Genomic DNA, 18,835 nt, shown 5'->3' with positions numbered 1-18,835 from the left:
AGGGACTCATGGGAGGAAACATCATGGATGCCTGGGAGAGCTGGGAAAACCTTTACAGAGCTGGGAAACAGCCACTCAGTCTGGCAGAGGGAGTAAGAGGTAACAGTAACTCAAAAAGAGAGAAAGGACTTACTGGCACAGAAAATAGCATGTGCAAGGTTACCCTGCTTGAAACAGACCCAGCCTGTCCAGATGCTGAGAAATGTATTATTGCCAAGAGTTAGGGATAGACCCATTGAGGTGAAGCTGGAAATCTGATTGAGACCAGACCCTGAAGAGCATCAAAAGCCAAGTTTTATAGAGAAATTATTCCTGGAGGTATTGCAGAACAAATACATTAATACATTTCAGGATAGAAGCAACAGTCCTACCAGTTGGTTTTTTTGTTTTTTGGGGTTTTTTGGAAGATAACTTTAGCCATTGCAAACCTCCTCAACCCCGCATTTACCATTTTTACTTCTCATCATGTGGTATGGTTTTAGATGAATTAATATCAATAGTAATGCTATTAATAAAGGAATACTGTTGCCAGGACACTGGTTACGGTTTGGATAGCAAGCATTTGTTCTTACAGAGTGTTGAATGAGGAGGAGCTAAACGTTATTATTCAGTCAGTCCCAGTGGAATGCCCGAGGCACGTGTGGTGCGATGTGGGCACCACAGCTGTCCACACAGCACCAACCAGGCAGAGAGCCTCTCTATAAGTTACTTGTCAGTTAAAAGTGTGTGGACCATTTTGGATATGTATTCAGGCCTCACAATACACTTGGCAGGCAGGAGCACCCTTGACTGTGAGATCCAAGATTTTGTCATTTTGATTCCAGGTCTTTTCTTTTACAGTCTACATTCAGACTTAGCGAAGGCCAGATTCCAAAGGGAAGGTGTCATTGCATCCATAGGAAGAAACACATGAAGCAGATCATTTAGAGTAAAGCTGGACCTCTCTCAAAGGTGTGTTTGGTTCTGACCACTCACAAAACCAGCCAAATATTTCAGGAAATCAAAATGCAAAAAATAAGCAAACCATCCAAGAGGGAACTGTGCTTAAATTATAGCAGATAAAATTTAGAGTATACTTCAAGAAATATTCTCAGAAAGGAAGAAGTCTGTCTTAAAGATTGCTGAAGTCCTCTTACATATTTTTAATTGGAAAAGAGAGATTATAACCTTTTCGACAGGTTCACTCTCTTTTTTAAAAACTCATTAACCCAGTGATGGATTTTTTCCTTTACTTTTTCATTCAGTAATCATACATGAACACCTATTATATCCCAGGCACTGTGCTAAGCTTTGGTTACACAAAGACTTTTATTCCATGGTCTTAATAATGTTTCATGGCTGCTGTCAATGGCACCATTCATGAGATGGCACTGGGTCCAAGAAGTTGGTAGGTATTATGCTGAAACTTGTCCAAGCTGTCCGTGTTATCATTTCAGGAAAAATTCCATGATGATTTTTTTTTGACAGAGCCTTGCTCTGTCACCCAGACTGGGTTGCAGTGGCACAATCACACCTTACCTCCCAGGCTCAAGTAATCTTCCTGAATAGCTGCGACCACAGGCACATGCCACCACACCCAGCTAATTTGTTTTTTGTTTGTTTGTTTTTTGGTAGAGACAGGGTCTCACTATGTTGCCCAGGCTTAAGTTAATTTTTTTAAAGTATCTTTGGTATGTAAACATGAAAACCAATTGGCACACTAAAATTTTCAGTTTGTAATTTTAAATATATAAAGCCCAGGCCAGGTGCAGTGGCTCATACCTGTAATCCCAGCACTTTGGGAGGCTGAGGTGGAAGGATTGCTCGAGGCCAGGAGTTCAAGAGTAGCCTGGACAACATAGAAAGATCCTGTCTTTTCATATATATATATATATATATATATGTGTGCAAAAATTAGCCAGGTGTGGTGGTACATGCCTGTAGTTCCAACTACTTGGGAGGCTGAGGAGGAAGGATTGCCTGAGCCCAGGAACTCGAGGCTGCAGTGAGCTATGATTGCCACTGCACTCCAGCCTGAGCAACAACAAATTCCATAGATGTATGTATATGTGTGTGTATGTGCCTTAGCCGAGTTCATCCTTTCACTAGTACTTGTCTGCAGAGAGCGCCATTCCTGGCTTCCTCATCTTGGCTCTGCCATCCTTGCTGCTGCTGCAGCTGCCCCATGATGGGTAAAGCAGCTGTGAGCACTCATGACGGGAGCAGTCACTACATTGAGGCCAGAATGGTCAGCTGACCCCAAGGCCCCATGCAAGGACGGTTTAGAGCAACTGCCCTTGTGGAAATGGGGAGAGTGATCTTGATCCCACAACTGGAGCCACCAGCACCCTTCCAGGAAGATCTGTCCCCATCTTTGCCACGATTGTTTCTAGACATAATACATACCGTACTCTCTACCAGGACCATTGAAACATGAGTGTATTTAATCCAGACATTGTAAGTTTCACAACCCTTCTAAGTAATGTATGAAGAAAAACCTAAACTCTTGGCTCTCTCAGCTGTTTTAAAAACAAATAATAGTTATGCCAGTAAAACTGTCATTTTAAGTGAATTTCCTAATTTAAGAAAGGAAAACATTAAAGTGTAAGGTTTTTCTGCCAATATAATTCAGATCGGAGATGCCACCTCCTTGGGCTAGTGTGCCTCATCACTTTAGGACCGCAGCCATTAAAGACAGGCAGCATGGTAACTGCTGAATGGACACTTCTTAAGAAATTAAAGTGCTACTTTTCAAAAGACACTCACTTTGTGGTACAAGCCACAAGGAATCCCACACACCTTGCTGCCTCCGCTATACACAGAAAGCCCAGTGCACACAGAACCAGCATCATGTTTTTTGTTGAGTGAAAGCAGATAGAATGTACTGATTGGTTTTCTATGATGTCCAGTGGCTTTGATCACCAATCAGAATGTTCTTTAATCATCTTCATTTGCTAATCTTTGGTAGATGTTACTCCAGAGGGTGGCAGAGAAACACATATCTTTCCTCCACATCTATGTCCCCCACCCCCTTCTTTTAACAAGGACACTTTTGAGCCATATGTCATTTTGCTTTTTTGTTTATTTTTGTGTGTCTCCCCCGCAGTGTTTTGGGACATGCCAAAAAACTATTTTTTTAAGTTCAGGGGCACATGTGCAGGATGTGCAGGTTTGTTACATAGGTAAATTTGTATCATATGGGTTTGTTGTACAGATTATTTCATCACCGAGGTATTAAGCCTAGTGCCCATTAGTTTATTTTTCCTGATCCTCTCCCTCTTCCCATCCTCCACCTCCAATAGGCCCCACTGGTGTGGTTCCCCCTCTGTGTCCATGTGTCCTCATCATTTAGCTCCCACTTATAAGTGAGAACATGTGGTATTTGGTTTCCTGTTCCTGTGTTGGTTTGCTAAGGATAATGGCCTCCAGCTCCATCCGTGTCCCTGCAAAGGCCATAATCTTTTTTTCTAATAGTTACATTGTATTCCATGGTATATGTGTACCACATTTCATTATTCAGTCTATCACTGATGGACATTTGGGTTAATTCTATGTTTTAACATAGAATTGTGAATAGTTTGGCTATTGTGAATAGTGTGGCTATTGTGAATAATAGTATGGCAATGAACATATGTGTGCATGTGTCTTTATGATAGAATGATCTATATTCCTTTGGGTATATACCCAATAATGAGATTGCTGGATTGAATGGTATTTCTATCTTTAAGTCTTTGAGGAATCGCCACATTGTCTTCCACAATGATTGAACTAATTTACACTTCTACCAGCAGTGTATAAGTGTTCCTTTTTCTCCACAACTTCGCCAACACCTTTATTTTTGGACTTTAAATAATAGCCATTCTAACTGGTGTGAGATGGTATCTCATTGTGGTTTTGATTTGCATTTCTCTAATGATCAGTGATGTTTAGCTTTTTTTCATATGCTCATTGGCCGTATATATGTCTTCTTTTGAAAACTCTGTTCTGTTCGTGTCCTTTGCTCACTTTTTAATGGGGTTGTTTTCTTCTTGTAAATTTGTTTAAGTTCCTTATAAATGCTGGATATTCAAGCTTTCTCAAATGCATAGTTTGCAAAAATTTTCTCCCATTCTGAGGGTTGTTTACTCTGTTGATAGTTTCTTTTGCTTTGCAGAAGCTCTTTAGTTTAATTAGATCCCATGTGTCAATTTTTGCTTTTGTTGCAATTGTTTTGACATCTTTGTCATGAAATCTTTGCCCATTTATATGTCCTGAATGGTATTGCCGAGGTTGTCTACCAGGGGCTTTATGGTTTTAGTTTGTACATTTAAGTCTTTAATCTATCTCAAGTTGATTTTGTATACGGTATAAAGAAGGGGTCCAGTTTCAATCTTCTGCATATGGCTAGCCAGTTCTCACAGCACCATTTATTGAATAGGGAATCCTTTCCCCATTGCTTGTTTCTGTCAAATTCGACTAACTATTAACATGGATCCCAGATGTTCATGTGCAGTCAGAATTCAATAGTCTTTTTTTATTATTCCATTGATAGTAACCATCTCAATTCAGCCAACAGGAAAGACGGATTTTTGTTCATAAGGAAGGAAAGAAATATTACAGTCCCTGAGCTCTAACTGTCCCTTGCCCTACTCTGTCTTAAGATTCAGGATCCCTCACTCAATTCCAGACACAAATAACGGCTAGAAAAGAAGTCGCTGCAGCTCAGGCAAGGCATGAACGTGCAGATGTTGTCTGATGCTGAAGAATTTTGTCAGACAATCAGTATGGACCGTGACATTGGTGGAAGAAATAAAAACCCCACTAGGGAAAGTTATGTTCAAACTCTGGTTCCCCTAACCCTGCCGTTCCAAAAGATGCTTTTATTTTTAGATTTCCTGCAAGAGAGTTTCTTTTCTGGTGGTTTTTATAGAAACAAATCTCCAATGAGTATTACCTCCATCCCCACCCCCATACCCAGGATTTATGAAGTCTACCTTGGGCAAAGCATGTATCAAAGATTTAAGGGATGGGTGAAAGGAGTCCTTTACCTTGTCCAGGCTGCTTTGCACTCGAGACCGTAAACCCTCACAAGCTCCCTGGCCCCTGGCCTTCACTGATGCTTGGTCCTATGGAAGCACTGGTCACAGTTGGAAGGAAGCAGATATTTGCTGACTCAACATACAAGAGTGACCGGCATTTTTGGTGTTTAGAGCTTGACCTCAAAAGAACACATTGAGGTGTGTTTCAATTTTGTTAATAAAGGACTTTGAAGATGTTGAATATTATGTGAGTACTGAAATTTTCTTTTTCACTCAAACACTTTCTGGGTGGATGTGTGCTATTTGAATTTTTATGGTTAATTACTATTGGAAAGCATCAGTCAATTTTCTTACTATCTTTGAGTATGTAATGACTTTCTGGCAAATTTCAGCATGGATATAAGCATCACGTATAAATGTGAAATGCACTTCATATAAGCCACAGCACTGGGATTGAATTTTAAAGTCTAGAACATACAAAAGTGTGTCAGTGAGGGATCTGCAGTTCTCTAGGAAAGGGCTCAAAGGACGGGTTACTGTTTGTAACAACATGCCAGCAGTCAACTGCAGGTGGGAAAAGGGAGGAAGCAAGACATTAACTTGGATAGTCTGTCAGTCTCTGGAACCTTCCAGCAGGCCATGAATGGTCAGTGCAGAACGTTGTGCCTTTCCTGACAGCCCTCTGCCTAATCCTTGCCGTCATGCTGCATTTTCCTCTAGGGCAAAAATAAAGCAGCCATTTTCACACTTTGCAAAATAGTTCAAGCTTTTTGGATTTCCTTGCATTTTTTGTAGATGATTGGATTTGGGGATGCATTTGAAAAGCCATTCCCAGAACAGCAGCAAAATAGAAACGGCCGTTAGGATGTAATACTACCTTCCACAAATAACCAGTGCCTGACTACCAAGGGGCACCAATTTCACTCCTGATTTTATTCTATATATGAGTTCCTTTAACCTTTAGGATGATTTGACCTCGACGCCTGCTCTTTGAGTTCCAGGTCAGGGGCGACAGATGTGTGGGCTGCGTGCCTTCTCCCTCTTGGGGTGCATGGCAACTTGGATAGTGTTTTCCTGTTTGCTCACTTGGCTTTTTCCTTCCCTCTCCTTCCCGGGGGCCTCGCGGGCTGGCAGCGCCGTGGTCCAGCAGCCCAACTGCAGAGCCTCAGTGCCTTCCAGCAAGGGCAGCAGTAGCAGCAGCAGCAGCGGCAGCAGCAGCTCCTCCAGCGACTCGGAGAGCAGCTCTGGATCCGACTCGGAGACCGAGAGCAGCTCCAGTGAGAGTGAGGGCAGCAAGCCTCCCCACTTCTCCAGCCCCGAGGTAAGCACTGCCTGGCTCAGGCCCCTCCTCTGCCCACTTCTGTATCTATGAGGATAGCAAGTCCTGGCATCATAGCCGTCACACTGCTGCAGGTCTCTTCCCTCCTGCAGACCCCCGAGCCAGGTGCTGAACAGGAGGAGGCTGTGGGCTTCGGGCTCCACATTTTCCCCACACTGTCCCCTCCTCACAGTCTCCTAATTACACAGCTTCCTTTGAAGTACAGAAACATCAACTTTCATTGCCCCCAAATCTCTGTCTCGACTTTCAGAAATTTCCAAGTATGCTGTAAACATCATTGATAGGAAATAACCTATGGCCTAGGTCTCCCTCCGGGTCAGCCAGGGCAGTCGCTGGACAGGGCCGCTCACTGCCTGGGAAATGTGGCCACCCATAAATCACAGGGAAAGGGGTTTTATGGATTGGACGTGGTCAGATTCTTAGCTTTTTGCAGTTTGTCACAGATCAGAAGAACAAGGGCTATAAATATTAATAAAACCTTCTTAACTGTGTTTTCTTTGTGAAAATATAAAAAGAAAAATTAGCATCAACCTACAAATAATAATGAAACCTTTTATAGCTATGATGAGTATCTACGTGGAAGATTTAGGTGCCTCCTACAAAAACATTAGAAGGTACCAATAAAAACCATTGCTATTTCTACTTTAAAGTAGAAAGGGGAAAATTAAATAGTAATTCAGAGCATGAGGTTTCTTGGGAGAGGGCCAGGAGATACTTCCCCAGGCTGCAGAGCTCTAAGGATAGACTCTAATTTCTTTCTTTTTTTTTTTTTTTTGACTCTAATTTGTAAACAAGGAATAAAATACACACTCTGCTTGAGCGTGTAAACATTTGACATGACCATGATTGTCAGGTTTAATTTTTTACTTACAACCTTCTGTATTATTTGAGGGAGCAAATTTCTAAATAGCCTCTGAAATGGAACAAACCCACTTCTACAAACCATTGCAGTGGGAGGGGAGCACCTTAATGGGCTCAGTCAGCCCCCTACCCCCAGCTTTTATAGCGATGCCTTAGGTGTTAACACACTTGAAAGCAGTGGTGTTTCCATCTCAGGTTCACAGAGTGGCTCTTCAAGTCCTTCATGTTTTTCTCCTCCCCACTTCTTTCAGGACACTGAGGCTTTTTGCAGGAGCACTGTGAAATCAGGGAGGTTTTGTTTCTTCACAGCCCTCATTTTCTTTTTGGCACCTTTCTGCCCTGCCTCAGGACTCTCCATTCATCCTGAACCAAGCCGTCACTCCATGCTCTCCTTCCCATGAGGTTCTGTCTCTGCCTGTCCATCTATTTATCCATCTAGCTACCTTTGTATAAGGGGAAGGCTCTTAGCAACATTAACCTTTGAAAACCTTAGGGTAACATGACCTTGGCTTTTCCCAGAAACTAAATTATTATTCCTTCAGCATAATTTCATTTACTCATTCATTAATTCATTCGCTCATTCAGAATTCATTCAATAAATATTTACTGAGCATTGGTCGCACAGTACTTGGCTCTGGAATACAGCAATTATATGACAGAAAATGTCCCTATCTTCATAGCTGACATTCTAATGGGGATGATACGAAATGAAAAAATACAGGGGTTAACTAAAGTAGAGGAGTTCAGCAGGCTTCAGAAGCCTGCTTTATGCTATACTTCGTGGAGAAATTCCAGAATATTTAGTTATAAGAAATAGCTGAGTCCCAGGGACAGGGCGAGGACAGGGCAGGCAGGGGGCATGTCCAAAAAGTGTGTGTGTCTGTGAAGATCACCCATCCAGGCTCCTCCTTGTGACTTTGCAGGTTAAATTCATGAACGTTCAGTCTTATTTTCATGCCAAAATGTAGGTCCTAGAGCTCCCGCGTTGGCTGAAACCTCATTTAAGAGCAGTACAGTTATAAAGTGCTTTAAGCAAATGCTTTCTAAATGTCACTGAGATAATTACAAAGGCTTGAACTCCTGAGTGATGAAAGGAGGCTCTTGTCATTTCTTCCAGCAGCTATCAGAGGCCCCTCGCTAAGGAGAGGGGCAAGAGCCTCCTAAAGGAGTCAGTCCTAAAAGTTTAAGTCACCTGAGGCCACGTGTGGTTTTGAATTCCTGGCTTCCCTACACAGAGGACTGCAGAAGTGGCAGGTGATATGTTAGCCACACTGCCCATTCTTTCTTTCTGCAGGAAAAAAATGTATTTGTTGGAATAAAAGTAAAGTTATTCTAACATTTTTCCTAAGGCTAATGTAGATACATACACCCTTTAGGAAGAAAATGAGTTTGCAGACTGCAGATGGCAAAGGCGGGAAGTAACATCACCCTGCCTGTCCTCCGCAGCCTCGCTGCCTGGCTGTGGCAGCGCTGGCTCAGGTCACCTTAGAGAGAGCAGTAAGACTCCTTTTCCTGAACCACCCATGACAGTCGGGTGCTTCATAGCCATGCACCTCACATTCCGCTGCTCAGATCCATGCATGCTGCTTTGAAGCAGAAAGCTTCTGTTCCTCACTCTCCTGCTGTAACATCCTGCTGTGGGGCTAGGAGGCGCCCTGCATTCTCCCCACCATGTGCCAGCACTCAGAAAACCCACTGGGCTCAGCTGAGTTGCGTAGATGTCCTTTCTGGCTGTGTGTGTTGAGAGCCAGTTTGTTTCACGTAAATCACTGTAGTATGGTAATGCCATGTTCCTGCGTAGCATGGAGGGGCCCTCTCTGTGGCATGCTGTGGGCTTCATTGGTCTCAGACTACTTCTCACTGGAATCTAATCTGCTTTCCGAGCATTGTACAGCCTCTTATACCAGAGCTTTGCAGGGGAAGCTGCTTTTCCACTCAGCTAACACGTTGCCCCCATACACGGAGCTCCTTCGACCTTTGTTGGACAAGTAATAAATATTATGTGGAAGAAAAAAAGCCTGGACACATAATCTTGAGGAGATCTGGGATAAAATAGGTTTATCCCACCTCTTTACCTACAGAATCATCACCCAACCCTTAACTATTGCTCAGGTATACTGTGTTTTCTATTGTGGCACTTCCTAAATTGATCTGACTCTGGAAACCCATCTTCGTGGGATAGATGAGCTAAAAGCACATTTTGGAAAATGCTGCCCTAGATTATTCTTAAAAATCAGCAGAAATGTGATTCAAGTTGCTCACTGATTCAACAAGCTTCTCATTTATTAGGTGCCTACGCGGTCTCTGGCAGTGGGTACTTGAAGGATTTAGATGAAGCGGGGCCAGAGTGCACGGTGAAGAGCTGGTGCATGAGTCAGAGGGAAGATCGGTTAGGGAGGAGAGTCATGGCTGAAAATATAAAACAGCGAGCCAGCAAACAAACAAGAACCTTGAGCAGAAACCCTAGGTGGACGGCTCAGGAAGCAGACTGCGGCCAGCCACATACCAGTGGACTGGCGTCTGCAGCCTGAGCTTCCCCTCCTCACCACTACTAAATTCTGTGTCCTTGAAGCTTCCTTGGCCACAATTGCCTCATTTCCAGAATGGCACACATTCCTGCCCTGCCTAATCTGTGAGGTTGTGGGGGGAAAAATGATGATGAAAAGGAATAAATGATACAATTTGAGTGACAGCTCATTGTGAGTTGCTCTTATTAGGAGGCAAGCCATAGTAATCTGCCTCCCTGACCTAGTATAGATGCTGCAAGGGATACTAAAGAAACAAGAGACCTGCCCCTCACCTGAAAGAAGCATTTGGCTTTTTTGAAGACACAAGACATATATACATATGAAACAAATATGAACATCAAAAGACAAAGCGATTGAGTGCAACAGAGGGCAACAAGTACTGTTTGGAGTGTTTTTGGTGTTTTCACCAAAATTCCGATCTAATTCTGTCATTTTAGGTTGAAGACCGACATTTCTCAAAGGAATGCAGTCTCCCTTTCACGAGACTATGCCAAACAGTAGTTTGGAGACATGGCGATGCAGCAGTGGAGACCACTGGTCTTTAAAGCTAGATGAATACCAAGTCAGTCTTGGTGGAGCCCAGTAGCCGTGCAGCTCTGGGTATGTCCCTTAGCCTCTCTGAGCCTCACCTACAAGTTAAGGGTGATAACATTTCTTATCTGTAAAGATTAAATGAGATAATACACGTGAAGTGGGAGTTAAAGTGTAGGTATTCTGGCAATGAAAGATGATTGCAAGATAATGGACACCCTTGAACGCCAGCCTTAGGAATTTGGATTTTGTTTGAGAGGCAATAGGAGGTTATTGTAGATCCTTGAGAAAAAAAATATGATTTAGTGATGTGTTGAAAGTGGTACTTCAAACTGATTTCTTCAGCTGTGAAGTGCAGAAAAAAATGACCCTAAAGTATCCCATACAGTGGGCCTGTACTAAATGTCTTAAATTCTGCCCTTCTGTTAATGCTCCTGCTAGGAAGTGTCAGTGTGAATTTTCCCATATGCAGCTGTGTTTGGGCCACAAACAGACTTCCATGTTCTTTCACATAGGAGATATGAGCTGTAGAAGGCTCCAGATGACAGTGGCAGTGAGGGAGAGCTAGTGTGAAACGCAGTGGCGGGGCCCTCATGAGGGCTGCGTTCTGCCATATGTGTGTGTGCCCTCTCCCAGTATGTGTACCCTTTCTGCAGGAGGCCCCTTCAGCATCCATTCATATTTACTGTGCCCCATTTGTCTAGGGAGGCTGAGGCACAGGTGAAGGCACTGACTTAATGAGAGAAATGGGAGTTGAGGGAGACAAAATTAAAAGTCATTGATTTTTGCCACCAAATTAGTTTTCAGGCACTCTCAGCTAATCTCAGGGGAGATAAGGGATTCCCCCTTGGCCGAGAAGCTGTTCCGTGTCCCACTGTCCTGCTTTCTCTGGCCATGGGAGGGTGTCTACCACTGCCACATGCACTGGCCATGCTCCATAGGTTTCCCATGTTCCCTTCTCTAGAGAAGCCAAATAAAGCGATGATTTACATAGAACTTATAGGTGTAAAAGCGATCTGTCTTTCTACTCATTTGCATATTTCTCTGGAGCACCTGGTTCTGTTGGCAGCATGAAAACAAGCAAAAAAAAAAGTCATGTCAAAGACCAGAATCCATATCAGGGCCAGGGGATCCCCCCTCCCCACTTGCACTCTAGGATGGCTTCTGCATCCTCACAGCCCAGGGAAGGGGCCTCCGTCCTCATTCTGGCCTCCACTGAAATTTTCTTGCTTCTCCAAGTCACCAGACACCCTGTGCCAGCCTGCCCTGAAGTGCGGTTGGTCCCATCTGGTTTGGGACAACCAGCCGGATGTCCACATTCCCTGCTATAGCTCTGGTTGCCTGATCCCCACACTCTGTGGCCAGTTTCTCTTGGCCCCAGCCCACTCTGGCCCATCAGAGGCTTCCCATTTCCCTGAGCTGTGCCCTGGACTCAGCCAGGGCCCCTGAGTCTGTGATATAGCACTCTCCTCCCCTCCTGAGATCCTTAATGCCTGAGATAAGGCCCAGAGCCCTGAGTTCTGCTCTTAATACAGATCTCACTGTTGAAAAACAAACCTTGATATTTCAGAGGAAGCTTTTCAAATTTACTATGTTGTTTTAACATGTGTGTGTGTGTATATATATATATTTTTTATTGCATTTTAGGTTTGGGGGTACATGTGAAGAACATGCAGGATTGTTGCATAGGTGCATACATGGCAATGTGGTTTGCTGCCTTCCTCCCCATCACCTATTTCTGGCATTTCTCCCCAGGTTATCCCTCCCCACCTCCACACCCCCCAACTGTCCCTCCCCTAGTTCCCCCCGCCACAGACCCCAGTGTGTGATACTCCCCTCCCTGTGTCCATGTGTTCTCATTGTTCAACACCCGCCTATGAATGAGAACATGCGGTGTTTGATTTTCTGTTCTTGTGTCAGTTTGGTAAGGATGATGGTTTCCAGGTTCATCCATGACCCTACAAAGGACGCGAACTCATCGTTTTTTATGGCTGCATAGTATTCCATGGTGTATACGTGCCACATTTACCCTGTCCAGTCTATCATCGATGGGCATTTAGGTTGGTTCCAGGTCTTTGCTATTGTAAACAGTGCCGCAGTGAACATTCGTGTGCATGTGTCCTTGTAGTAGAACGATTTATAATCCTTTGGATATATACCCAGTAATGGGATTGCTGAGTCAAATGGAATTTCTATTTCTCGGTCCTTGAGGAATCATCACACTATCTTCCACAATGGTTGAACTAATTTACACTCCCACCAACAGTGTAAAAGTGTTCCTATTTCTCCACATCCTGTCCAGAATCTGTTGTCTCCAGATTTTTTAATGATCGCCATTCTAACTGTCGTGAGGTGGTATCTCAATGTAGTTTTGATTTGCATTTCTCTAATGACCAGTGATGATGAGCATTTCTTCATATGTTTGTTGGCTTCATATACATCTTCTTTTGTAAAGTGTCTGTTCATATCCTTCACCACTTTTGAATGGGCTTGTTTTTTGCGTGTAAATCTGTTTTAGTTCTTTGTAGATTCTGGATATCAGCCCTTTGTCAGATGGGTAGATTGCAAAAATTTTTTCCCATTCTGTTGGTTGCTGATGCACTCTAATGACTGTTTCTTTTGCCGTGCAGAAGCTGTGGAGTTTGATTAGGTCCCATTTGTCTATTTTGGCTTTTGATGCCAATGCTTTTGGTGTTTTAGTCATGAAGTCCTTGCTTATGCTTATGTCCTGAATGGTTTTGCCTAGATGTTCTTCTAGGGTTTTTATGGTGTTAGGTCTTACGTTTAAGTCTTTAATCCATCTGGAGTTAATTTTAGTGTAAGGTGTCAGGAAGGGGTCCAGTTTCTGCTTTCTGCACATGGCTAGCCAGTTTTCCCAACACCATTTATTAAACAGGGAATCCTTTCCCCATTGCTTGTTTTTGTGAGGTTTGTCAAAGATCAGATGGTCAAATTTATTAAGATATTTTTTCTCTGGCAACAGACCCAATTTGCTCTAGACTTGAACTGATCAAGTTTGAAGTATGGAGCTAAGAAGTGTCTTCTTACTCTAGCCTGGTATCTGGTCTCCCCTAAAACAATGCATGCCACAAATTTGAAAGGTGGAAGGCCATAGGGAAGGAAAAACACATCACCTTAATCAGCCAAAATATTTTACTGATTTCAATTTGTGAAATTGAAAATACTCTGGCCAAAATTCTAGACTTTCCAATACACCTGTTTTCTCTTAATAATCATAATGCTGGATAAATTGACTTTTCTTAGACATTAGCATTTACTCCCTATAAAATTATTGTATTGGTCCTTAATTTTTCTTTTCTGAGACATAGATTCTTAAAGACACAACTGAAAACTACAGACCTCTTCCAGTAACAAAATGCATGTACACATTTCCCATCCATTTCAGGGCATTCCCTGGCCATCCCACACCCTGAACCACAGAGCCAACCTGTGGGCCACAGTTCAAAACCAGTGACTTTCATGAGTTGCTATAAGTTAGCAAAACTGCTTTCAGGAAAGGTTTCCATCTCACCTCCATGTCTGAAATAGTTCTGGCAAATTGTGATAGAAGCAGGTTGAGGATAGACTGACCCAGTCAGGCTGCCAAAGATGCGCAAGTCCCACTGAAATAATTCTACATGCAAAACGAGCCATCTTCCCAAGGTCTTTGCTCCTACCACCAAAGAACGACAGCCTACCTGCCTTTAACACGTAACTCATGTGTTCATTGTTTGGGATTATAGGTTCCACTTAGTCCTCTCTTCAGATCTCCCCAAAGTTTTAAGTCTCACCAAAGAAAACAAGTGATTTAATGCTCAGGGCATCTATTCTCCAGTTATGTTTTGGGGAATCTCAAGTTCACATATGTATGTATAATTACTTTTTTAAAAATCTATACTAACACTCAAAAGTACTAGGAAATGGGCTCTGACGAGGCACAATGCTTTCCTTATTTTTCCAAAGAGACTTCGAAGTGCTGCAAGGACATTTAGTGCCACGGGCCGGTAAGGACAGCATCATCCAGGCATCCTGAGTGCCACATGGGGCTGCCGCACACACTTAATGCTTCTGTTTTCCTTTCGCTTCTAGCCCATTCATTTTCTGCTCATACACTTAGAGGAGTAAGTCAAGATAAAAACAGCCAGGCCCCTTTTAAGTGAGCCTTTAATGAAAGATGTTTTGTTTGTTCACCGGTTTTCTGTTTTCAGGCTGAACCAGCATCTTCTAACAAGTGGCAGCTGGATAAATGGCTAAACAAAGTTAATCCCCACAAGCCTCCTATTCTGATCCAAAATGAAAGCCACGGGCCAGAGAGCAATCAGTACTACAACCCAGTGAAAGACGATGTCCAGGACTGTGGGAAACTCCCCGACGTTTGCCAACCCAGCCTGAGGGAGAAGGAGATCAAGAGCACCTGCAAGGAGGAGCAGAGGCCGAGGACAGCGAACAAGGCCCCCGGGAGTAAAGGCGTGAAGCAGAAGTCCCCGCCTGCGGCCGTGGCCGTGGCGGTGAGCGCAGCCGCCCCGCCGCCCGCAGTGCCCTGTGCGCCCACGGAGAACGCGCCCGCGCCCGCCCGGAGGTCAGCGGGCAAGAAGCCCACCAGGCGCACCGAGAGGACCTCGGCCGGGGACGGCGCCAACTGCCACCGGCCCGAGGAGCCCGCGGCCGCGGACGCGCTGGGGGCGAGCGTGGTGGTCCCCCCGGAGCCCACCAAAACCAGGCCCTGCGGCAACAGCAGAGCGAGCCACCGCAAGGAGCTGCGCTCCTCCGTGACCTGCGAGAAGCGCCGCACACGGGGGCTGAGCAGGATCGTCCCCAAATCCAAGGAATTTATTGAGACAGAGTCGTCATCTTCGTCCTCCTCCTCGGACTCCGACCTGGAGTCCGAGCAGGAGGAGTACCCTCTGTCCAAAGCACAGGCCGTGGCTGCCTCCGCCTCCTCCGGGAACGACCAGAGGCTGAAGGAGGCTGCTGCCAACGGGGGCAGTGGTCCCAGGGCCCCTGTAGGCTCCATCAACGCCAGGACCACCAGTGACATCGCCAAGGAGCTGGAGGAGCAGTTCTACACGCTGGTCCCCTTTGGCCGAAACGAACTTCTCTCCCCTCTAAAGGACAGTGATGAGGTCAGGTCTCTCTGGGTCAAAATCGACCTGACCCTCCTGTCCAGAATCCCAGAACACCTGCCCCAGGAGCCAGGGGTCTTGAGCGCCCCTGCCACCAAGGACTCCGAGAGCGCACCACCCAGCCACACCTTGGACACTCCTGCAGAAAAGACTTTGCCAAAATCCAAGAGGAAACGCAAGGTAGGCCTGGGGCTCACTCGGGTGGGGGGGCATGGAGGGGAAGGGGCTGTCTCTTAACTTGTGGGTACGTGGGGCAGAGCACCCATAGGCTGCTGGTTGGGACCATAGGCTGCCACAGGAGTTTTGTGTGTCCTTACCTAACACACACTTCTAGAGTACTTTCTATATCCAGACACTGTTGTAAGCAGTTAACATTTAATTTGGGTGAGTCCTTAGAACTGCTCAGTGAGGGAAGTACTATTATTATCCTTTTTCTCGGTGGGGGAGGGAGTTTTGCTCTGTTGCCCAGGCTGGAGCTCAATGGCACGATCTCTGCTCACTGCAACCTCTGCCTCCCAGGTTCAGCTGATTCTTGTACCTCAGCCTCCCAAGTATCTGGGATTACAGGTGTCCGTCACCACCCCCACCTAATTTTTTTGCATTTTTAGAAGAGATGGGATTTCCAGGCTGGTCTTGAATCACTCCTGACCTCAGGTGATCCACCCGCCTCAGCCTCCCAAAGTGTTGGGATTACAGGCATGAGCCACCGTGCCCAGCCTATTATCCCTATTTTATAGTTATAGATAATTAAGCCTTGTCCCACTGCGTGTCAAAATAGGAAATATTTATCTAGTGTGTGCACATGCAGCTGGATGCAGGGCCTGTGAGAAAGCTAAACACATGAAGAACCCCACTCTTTGCCGGGAGGAATGGGATGAGATGACATTGATGATGGGATCACTCATTGACCCCAGTGGCCTCACGATGTTCAAGGCTGTGGCAGGTGAAAATGAATACAGCAGACCCTGATGCAGCATCAGAACCAGCAGCTGTTGCTTTCTGTGGCTTTGATCAAGGAGAACTTCATGGTGGAGGGGCCCTGCAAACGGCTCTGAAAAGGAGAGATATTTGAATACATCCAGGCTCAGGGATGGAAGCGGTGAGGACAGGGAGTGAGAATGCGGTGCAAGGACAGGGAGAGCTGTGGGACGTCTCTGGCAGCAGACACTGAACGCACAGCCCATTTCAAAGGTTTTTGCACAGGGGAATGCCTTAATCACCCATTAAAGCCAATTTTGAGGATTTTTAACCCCTCCTGTTAATGTATCTTCAGAAGTAATTTTTACCATAGTGAAAAATACAGCAGGTGACAAACCAAGATCTCAATACTCGTAGATGGCTCCAAATTTAGGACAAAGTTTTCAGTAACAACAGCTCACAGGTATATAGGTCCCCATGATGGGTGCTGCTCCAGACACTTTATACATGTTAAATCATTTCATCCTTATAACTTTATGAGGCAAATATTATTGTCAAACCCGTTTTACAGAGAGGGAACTGAGGCTCAGAGGCTCTAAAGCAATTTGCCCAAGGTTGCGTAGGTCCTAAGGGGCTGAGCCAGGAATGAACCCAGGCTGTTTGGCTTCAAAGTGTCACCATAAGAAATCAGTCTGAGGTTTATATATTTTCCAGTTTTCTAAAGGTAGCCTAGTCTTATCAATAAAAAAGTTAGACTGAACACGTATGTTTCACAGCTATTTTGAATCCCTGATTGAGAGGGGGACTAGGAGTACAGCTTGTTACCTTGTCCTGGCCACGATGAATGTATTCCTCACTTTGTAAGTGTGCATGGAGAAGACACACAGTCTCCTTTTTTATGACAATCATCTTTGTGACCTAAGGGCACCTATGACCAAAGAAATTTATTCTAAAATCCAGGCCAGGAACGGTGGCTCACACCTCTCATCCTGGCACTTTGGGAGGCTGAGGTGGGCAGATTGCCTGAGCTCAGGAGTTCAAGACCAGTCTGGGCAACATGGTGAAATCCCATCTCTACTAAAAAACAAAAAATTAGCCAGGCATGGTGGTGCACGCCTGTAGTCCCAGCTACTTGGGAGGCTGAGATGGGAGAATCACTTGAACTTGGGAGGCAGAAGTTGCAGTGAGCCAAGACCATGCCACTTCACTCTAGCCTGGGCAAAAGTAAGACTCCACCTCAAAATAAATAAATAAATAATATAGAAAATAAAGTGCCAAAGGATGTGTTTCTTCACATAGTATTAATAACATTAACTAATTTATCCCTATAAAGTAGAATTTGAAGCCCTTGCAAGAAAGCTCATGAAAAGAAGTATCTTCAAGGGGCAGCTCTTTCTTTTTCCTTGGTATGGATGCAAAGATAATTTTATAAAGAGACTCCAACATAGTTTCCACCCAGCAGTGGCCATTAGTCTGCATGGGCGCCCATGGTTGGTTCCCATTGCCCTGAGAGTGCTCACATCTAATGGAAAGTATGTGGATTTTCACACCAAAGTCACCTGACCTCAAATCACATCTTTACCATTTACCTCCTACAGGGTCAGCTTTTCATGGGCCCAATGCATGGGACCACACTGGTGTGCATCACACAGGGCCCCTTGGAGTTGAATGCTTATGGCTGCCATCTTGAAATTTTTCGTTTTATCTTTCAATTTGTGATGCTGCAAATTGACAGCACATGTGCAGGGGCATATGGGGCTTTGAATCTATGCGCTCCCACCTACTGCCTGTTTCTGCAGGGCAGGTTCTGCCTGCTCTTCCACCTCCTGGCACCCTGGACCCTAGGCAGTCTCCCCCTTCCCATCTTAGTCCAGGGAAGATGCCCTCACCCCAAGAAGGGCCTAGGTGCAGGCATAGGACGGCTCTTGGCCAACCTTGATCCAGGTAATGAGACATTCCAAAGGGGGTCTTGCAATGCCCTGGTGGCTGCCCATTCACTGTGGGTTGCTGGGGAAATGCCTGACTGGACTCGGGCACCATAAGCAGGGCCTCTGATTGGCAGGAGGGGAACACCCACACTGGTGGGCTGCACACTTATGCCTCGTCCCAGGGCAGACATGGCTCGTAAGAGGCTACACTCACCCCCCACCCACAGGTATCCCCATGCCTAAAGAAGTACAACACATATAGCAAATACCATAGACACCCTGTGACAGAGACTGAAAGAAAGGAAAATGTTTTCTAGTTGAGGGCTTTATAACATCATTCTTTTCTTGCTCTTTGAACAAGGGGCCCAGCATTTTCATTTTGCACTAGACCCAGAAAGTTATGTAGGGTCCTTGTCCTCCTGGGTGACCTTAATCAGGTGACCTTACTTTCTCTGAACTTCAATTTCTCCATCTAGAAAATGCTGAAATCTTTGCAGGGGTGTCGTCAGATTCACACAATATGTTCAAACAATGGAAGTCAGTAACACATGTCAGCTTATTTATTCCCTACCCGCTGTTCCTCCTGCGGTTTTTCTCTGTACATCCTGTC

The 18,835-nt window shown here is 44.9% G+C and overlaps 1 protein-coding gene across 7 annotated transcripts in view; it reads left to right on the top strand.

Annotated features, from left to right (window-relative positions):
* The window catches only part of AFF3 (ALF transcription elongation factor 3), a 565,049-nt gene that overhangs the window by 500,806 nt on the left and 45,408 nt on the right, over window positions 1–18,835 (top strand). For all 7 annotated transcript variants that reach the window (XM_064371398.1, XM_021671747.2, XM_064371399.1 and 4 more), the window contains 2 exons: window positions 6,132–6,318; window positions 14,465–15,559. In XM_064371398.1, the coding sequence (XP_064227468.1) occupies window positions 6,132–6,318; window positions 14,465–15,559 (1,282 nt within the window). The remainder of the gene's footprint in view (window positions 1–6,131; window positions 6,319–14,464; window positions 15,560–18,835) is intronic.

This window comes from Aotus nancymaae, unplaced genomic scaffold (genome assembly GCF_030222135.1).
Source record: "Aotus nancymaae isolate 86718 unplaced genomic scaffold, 86718_ANA_hifiasm-v0.15.2.pri h1tg000131l, whole genome shotgun sequence".
NCBI lineage: Eukaryota > Metazoa > Chordata > Mammalia > Primates > Aotidae > Aotus > Aotus nancymaae.
Note: the sequence above shows the minus strand (reverse complement) of the source record. Positions and strands in the feature narration are given on the sequence as shown.